This window comes from Montipora capricornis, chromosome 8 (genome assembly GCF_036669925.1).
Source record: "Montipora capricornis isolate CH-2021 chromosome 8, ASM3666992v2, whole genome shotgun sequence".
Taxonomy (NCBI): domain Eukaryota; kingdom Metazoa; phylum Cnidaria; class Anthozoa; order Scleractinia; family Acroporidae; genus Montipora; species Montipora capricornis.
In genome coordinates, this window is record NC_090890.1 from 32,855,546 (window position 1) to 32,863,045 (window position 7,500).

Consider the following 7,500-nt stretch of genomic DNA (forward strand, 5'->3'; position numbering starts at 1 on the left):
ACAACTGTCAGGAAAATGAAAGGGCCGAGGAAATGACCACTAAAATAAGTAAATTGAGATCCAGGACGTGACTGCAAAACGTGTAGCAACGGCGACATTTCACTTAAAACACGGCAGCACAATTTGTTCACGTGAGTGAGCAGAGCAGAGTGGACAACCAAAATACTCAACCAACATAAGATGCCGGGTCTGGAAATGAACCCGGGTCACATTAGTGGGAAGCGAGTGCTCTCACCACTACGCCAGGCCTGCACCCCCAATGCGGCAGAGCGACGTGGATATTTCCCTAGGACGGCCTAATCTATGATTATCGAAAAAACATGCCACAGTATCGTTATCAAGAACCGTATTGGTGCACTTAAAGCACTTTTGTCGTCTGATCCATAGGGTGAACAGGAACGAAATAGATTGAAACATGAATAAAAATTGACCAGCAAGTTTAGAAACTGTTTTTTTTTTAATTACCACCGTGACGGTGACTCTTTAAAATGCATCACTCATCCGTCAAGTGGTGAAACCGATTTGAGATCTCCGTTGTGCTGCTAGGATGTTGTGCAGTACGACGTGATCAGTTTATTCATTTTTACTTAAAACAGAAAAACCGTAGTGCCTCTGTGCTTCGTTAGTCCTCGACGCCCGAAATGGATCTCAACTGGTAAAACCGCAAAGGAGCAAGGAAAGGCGTACAGCGATAGAGATTATCATGATTGAAAGGTACCTCATCTTCGTTTTCTTAATGTCCACTCAGCAGCGATGATGAAAGCACAGAGGTGACGGATAACGGTCAACAGAGTTCACAAGAAGCATCCCTAGAGCAAGGGATCCAAACCAATTTGGAATCCTCAAGTGAGGTACATACATACATATTTAAATGACCACTACCCATAGGGGCTTTTAAGGGCCAATGAAACACAATCAACGAAACGACAGAACACAACAACAACAACAACAGCACTGTTACCAAACTAGCCAGAGGCAAACCAGTTGGCTATTTACAGGTGCAGCTGAGAAGCTGAACCAGGCAGTACCAGGATGAAATCCAACAAGTGGCCAGAACGGGTCCTCAACCTGGGATCTTGGGATCTTGGGATCTCAAGGGAAGCGCCCTAACCACTGGGTCACACTGCCTCCAAAACGTCTATCTCGATTTCCCACTAATTCTTTCAGGATCTTCCAACCTGCTTTTTCCTGTCAAATCGCAAGAAAACTAGACCTTAATTTAAATGAGCTTGTTTAACAGGTAAGATGAGTGTGAAGAGACTGAATAAACAGGCGCCCGAAAAGAATGAGAAGGAAAACGCCAAATTCAATATTTTCCTCCGTAGTCATCAAACACATTCTTTTCCTTTTCACCGATTTGTGAGTTCAATATGCATGGATGCCTCACACCCGACTTTCTAAATTGAAATATGGAAAGCTATGTGAACACTGGATGGAATTGTTTTTTTTCCCGCGTTCAGTGTCAATGAGCGGTCCTTATTTAACTCCTGTAATCGTACTACTTGTCTCTTCCAAGGATACTGGTGACAGTGAAGATAACAAAGAGGATCCGAACCACCTTACTAGGTGAGGAACACCACACATCGACTACAATTGACAAGAAAGAAAACAAAATATTCCAGTGGCAAAGAGGTCTAAGTGATGAGATCTCAAATCATCACGATGCAAAGAGTTTTTTAAACTCTCTTTTTTTTAAGTCAATGTATATATTTTTATTATAGTCTTAACCCTCTACACCACTCAAAAGCATTGTCCCCTTTCACTCAATGACTTTAAAACACCACAAACCATGTGGCTAAATTTATTTTTTTACCTAAACGCTCAAAGTTATTCCACTCTCATACAGTCTACTGCACAAATCAGCACTAACATTGGCCTTTGTTTTGTCGCAGAGTTGTACAGGACAACCCTCCATCACTGCATCATATTTACGAGGAAGTGAGTTTTTGAAGACGCTTACTTTTATTGTACCGTCACATTGATATACAGATAGTAATGGTGGAGTACATTTTGTTGATAGTGACCTCATTCATCATTGGTAAAACCAGTAGAGCTTATTTTAGGGGGTGTTTACATCGGTACCAGGGCGATTTTCGTCCCGGAACGAGTTCACGTCGGTTCCCTCTTGTGGCTCCACAATGGTTTACACGGATACCACCAGAAAATGTCATACTGGTGCCAGTTCACCCCGATTTCTGTACCCGATCGAGCAAGAATTTCATTCCAGTGAGAAATCCCGTAATAGTGTCAGGTAAACGAAGAAAAACCACTCGTTTCGGTATGAACTTCAACTCTCGGTATGCTGGAACGGGTAGCGTTTGTGTTATCAACGTCAAATGCGCACACATTTCAACACGATATGAAACCACATAGGCATCATATAAACACGATAAGTAATCAAGTAGTTGTCCCGGCGCGAGTTCTCTCAATTAAACGCAGCCCTTTTAGTTTAATGAGGGGATGAAAGTATCGTCAGTATGACAAAATTTAACCCTGACAACTCCCTTTCCAGACCACGATGAAGAAGAGAAAACGTGAAAGGCAAACCTTAGCTGAGAATCTACTGATCCGAAATTCGTGCACGAAGCAAGACAGTACACACTCCTTTTGCAACAGATCGCGGGAATCCAAAGATCCTTCAGATGCCCTAAATTGTACGCAGAAAGACGCTAAATTGTAACTTCAAATCTGTCCCGATACTCATCAACAAATGTCTGTAGAACCATAATGCAACGGCTTGAAGCACATGCCAAGCTAACTCAAGTCAGTTTCGATTATAAAAATGCATCGTGAATCTCAGCACATTTGAAAATAGAGTATGCTACTTTTTCACCGTCCTTTTTCTAATCATTCTACAAGTTTGACAAACGACGATTTCGTCACAGTTCTTCTGATGATTCTAGATTTCCACCAAGAAGGCGTAACTGCGCCAAACGATGAAATACGAAGCTCAAAGTTTAGGTGTCAGAATTGTCTGCAAGAAAAAAAAGCGAACGATGTAACTTAAACTATGCCTAAATTCACAGAACTTTCACTTACTGGAACGAAAGCGACGGATGTGAAAATCATGTATGATGCAAAATCAGAGAGCAAAACGACACCACTCATTGGATAGCCCCCAATCATCGAAAAGCAAGCGGGGTCATGACAGCCTCGTTATATATGTTCATTTGAGCTGTCCGTAGCGCAGTCTATTCTGGTTAAATGCAACGCATTCTGGAAAAAAGTGGCAAATTCGAGAATTCGTCGTACCTTACATACTTTTCCTTAAATCTTTCCTTCAATCCATATTACATAGCGGCTCCTTCGCTTCGCTCACTCCGCAGCAATGGAAAAACAAATAGGCAACATAAATTCGAAACCAAGAGGTTTAGATGCAAGAAGCCGGTTGCAAAAACGTTTGCAAAAGAGTCCAAGGCATCGAGATTAATCCAAATCTCTGATACGTTTCCAGGGTTTAAACGGGGAGATAGGACAGACGCTCCAAGAACAAGGCGAGGAGTAAGTAGACGCAAATTTTAAAAGGCATAAAACGCAACTGCTGTGGTGAAAAGTAAACTCGAAAGAAAGCTTAATGGTGGGATCGATCGCCCCCACAAACGGTTAGTAACCAGCGCATTGAGCGACCAATTCTTGAGCAAGAAAAACCTAGACAAGGTGGTTGCAGATGATCGTGGAAGCAAGCCTTTCCACAGCTCTTTTACCGGTCTTCACCAGTGAGTTGCCCTCTCACAACATCAAAAAAAAAGAAAGGGATGAATAGAGGCCCCTCTTCTTACCTCACCATAACAAAAAGTAGTTTCACAAAGCTGTAATATTCATGGAGTATACGCGCGGTTAGTGTTGAGAACTGGCAACACTGACATTTCGAGTTCTTTTCTCCAAATGTTTATTTTCCCTTACTGTTTTGCTTTCTTAGATTCAGTGAGAATCATTCTCATTTACCAAATGGAGGTCGACTTCCTCCCGAAGTGAGTGTTAAGTACTTTTTAGCGGGACTAAACATTCCCTTCATCGTGAAATATAGATAAGTGAACAAAAGCTAATATTTACCATGAACTGACGAAGCCTTCGAATGGAAGAAGGGTAGAGCCGAAAGGTTCAAATGACAAAACCAGGTTTTTGCAAGGACCAAAGAACACGACGAGTCTTTTGCTCTTTTTCTAGTGAAAAAAAAAATGACGGGAGAACCATGGTTACAGCACTGAAAACGGCAAACGTCAGGAGAGAATTCGAAGCATTGGTCAGGCTAAAATTTGCTTAAAACAGTTTTTGAAAAATTCGAGTTCCTTTTATCCTCTTTACCTTAGCTTTAAAGCAAGGGAGATTAGCTGGAATAAGGAAATTTGCGGTGTGGTTTTATGATTGGCCGCACCACGCAGTTTGCAATCTACCTTTCTGTTAGAAGCACGGTTTTACAATAAACGGCTGGGTGCCCTTTGCCAAAACTCAATTAAATTTATCGATAGTCCTTTTTCTCCCTGTTGTTCCGGCAGTTAAGAGAACTTCCGGGCTAGTAATGTGGAATTTTTGTTGAATAGCCCTTTTCACGGTTAGTTTCTCATTTGCATTACAATGTAATCTAACGTGGGTGCGAGGCAATCTCGGGTTAAAACTACAAAATAGCCCGAAATTGCCTCACGTACACGCTAGATTACATTGTAATGCAAATGAGAAAAACTAATCCTGAAAAGGGCTATTTATTGACCAAATGCAAAAATGGCCGCCAGCAAATTATTCTTTTGTCTTTGTGTTAATTAGCCTAACTAGCCTCGTTCACACGCGTAAAATTGAAAGAATTTGGGCTGTAAAACGAGGCTAGTCAGGCTAATTAACACAAAGACAAAAGAGTTATTTTGTTGGTGGTCATTTTTGCATTCGGTCAATTCTGATTTTACCCGAAGCAGACACACGCCATGCATGCATTTACCATATAAGGCAAAACTCTCAGTTCTTGCGCCTGCATCAACGTCTACATCTTCACCATCATCATCTCTTTCCAACCACGTCGATCATTTAATTATCATTAATATATGGGACTCCGAAAAGCTACCTTACCTCACCCACGTTTTGCCTTATCCTTCACAGGAAAATGATGACTTCCCGCCAGAACTCATTTTCATTGCTTTGATAATAATTATTTACAGTACCTACAGGCATAGCCTTGCACATTGACTTCTTATATGTATATTTATAAAATAATTTGGATAGTACGAGGACTCTCATTGAGCACTAGCTGTGTTTTGATGAGACTATGTAAACACGGCGGTGACATCACACGAATTTTGATTGGTTGTGTGTTGTCAGACGCACGTTTTGAGTGGCTGGTAGGAAATACGAGCGTGTATCAAGAAAATTTGTTTCAATCAAGAAGTAAAAAAGCTAGTACTTTCCTTCATTTGTCGAATTATTTTTGAGAAATACTTTATGAAAGCAATAGAGGACTTTTTCCGTGTTTACATAGCCTCATCTAAACACTTAAGGAGTTGGGAGAATTTTCGACAGCTTCTTGGGTTTGAATAACTGTCTCGAATTCTCCTAACTCCCCCTCGTGTTTAGATGAGGCTACGTAAACACAGAAAAAGTCCTCTGTTGCTTTGATATAGCGAGAATTTTATAGGAAAACATTTCCTCCTTATGGGGAAGGTGGAATAAAGTTGAAGCTGTCTGCTAGCCTCTTTCAATTGGCCTCTCAATGACGTATCCACGTACCCTGGAGCCTGGGACTGAATACTAGGCCTCTTGTGAAGCTTTGTTGAATCGAATGTTGATGATGTGTTGAAACCGCCAGCGGTCAACATCGTTCAACAAAATCGAACGGTTGTTGAAGCTGTCTGTCCGAGCCTTTAGAACTGCGGAATGGACGCCCCTGTTGGGGGGGGGGGGGGGGGGGGGATAGGGGCACTTTAGAAATTTCTGGGTGGGGATGTGCCGCTGGGACCCTGGAACCTTTCGCCAATACCAAGGCTAGTTCAGCTAAATTCCGATTCTTGACAGTTGATAATATCCAGAGGTGTTTCATGATCGCCATTTATTGACAATGTTGAGGCTGACTTACGTAAACTTGCCGCTTTGATTTTTTATACTCTTGAGTGGGAATTTCTAGTTTCCTTAGTCTTGATAAAATCTTCAACCGACTGGTCAGTTTCGTGAAAAAGGATACCCTATTCTAGACCGAAAGGTTATGATTTATATAATAACAAGAAAGTTGAGAATGTTGCTGAAAGTGCCAAAATCTTAACAAATGTTAAGAGTAAACTAGAGTAAACTGCTTGAAAAAAAAAACCCTTCACAGCGTCCCCAAAGACCAGTCTTAGAGGTGGTTTTCACCTTATTTCATCACCTCCACGTTGATAAATGGAAGCAATAAATCGCTCCTTGGCTTCCTGCACAAGTACATTTGACAATTGTCATTTTTGTCTCTTGAAAATTAGCTCGGCCTTAATACCGAAAGTAAAACTCGGTACGGGCCAGGCAATATCCAATATTCAAGAGTCCACATCTCTTTAACTAACTTCGCAGCTTCAAGTTCAAATTAGTGCAATAAGAGATTGTTAACATGGCCTTAAGCAAAACAGACTTAAAAGCCAATACAAAAACGTTTCAGTCTTCTGATTTTTCAACCAAAGCGACGCGTCGGGACGTGTCCCGTCACGTTGGGATTTTTCCCTCCTTAAACAATAGGAAGGAAATTCAGTTTGATCTCGCTTGAACTGAGTTACTTCTAAAAAATCATTATGGAGAAAATGCAGCCATTAATTCCCTGGTGTAGGTATGGAGTTTGTACGAAACACAATGGATGCGACAGGAAGGTATGTACACTAACTTTGGGGCAAGTATACATGTAGGGGAATGTCTTACCGCGTTAAGATTTTCACAGCATTTCCAGTGAATTTATCAAAAGTACTACTGTTCGCAAAATGATCCTTGTTGATTTCAGAAAAACCCAATGTCGGGCCACTTAAAAGCTCTCACAACAAAACTTCCCATAGGCGCTGCTGGCCTTTCATAATTTTCAGAATCGTCTCGAATCGGCCCGAGACTACGATCACATCCAATTAAATGACGTCAAGATAAGATACACTGGTTTTAATATCAACAGAAAGGAAACTTCCACATCTTGAGACTCCATGTTCACCGATTCGCGGTCGCTCTCGAAAAGTCTTTCTTTCCATTTTGTCTGAGGGTTGCAAAACTTAATGATTCATCTATTAATTATGTCCGCGATTTCATGACAGTACTCTTCACTTTAAAGTGCCAATGATGTAAAAAATATCTTTTGCTCATTTTAAAGTCCTTTCAAAATGATGAAGCATGGTGTTTTCTATTTTGGAATTCCTTTTTTGGTTCCCGAGATATTCAAGTTTTTGATAAAAAATTGATGACGTCAGAAGCATTACAAATGAGTGAACAAATCCCAAAATAGACCTTTTCGGCTTGTACATTTTTTTTTCCCAATACAGATCATGTGATAATACTCAGGAGGCTTGGTCCTTTGTT

At 41.0% G+C, this 7,500-nt stretch overlaps 1 protein-coding gene across 1 annotated transcript in view; it reads right to left on the minus strand.

Moving 5' to 3' along the window:
- The window catches only part of LOC138059834 (probable methyltransferase-like protein 15 homolog), a 182,579-nt gene that overhangs the window by 17,018 nt on the left and 158,061 nt on the right, over positions 1-7,500 (minus strand). Inside the window, exon 4 of the mRNA XM_068905470.1 lies at positions 4,054-4,163. Coding sequence (XP_068761571.1) covers positions 4,054-4,056 — 3 coding nt within the window. The 5' untranslated portion in view covers positions 4,057-4,163. The remainder of the gene's footprint in view (positions 1-4,053; positions 4,164-7,500) is intronic.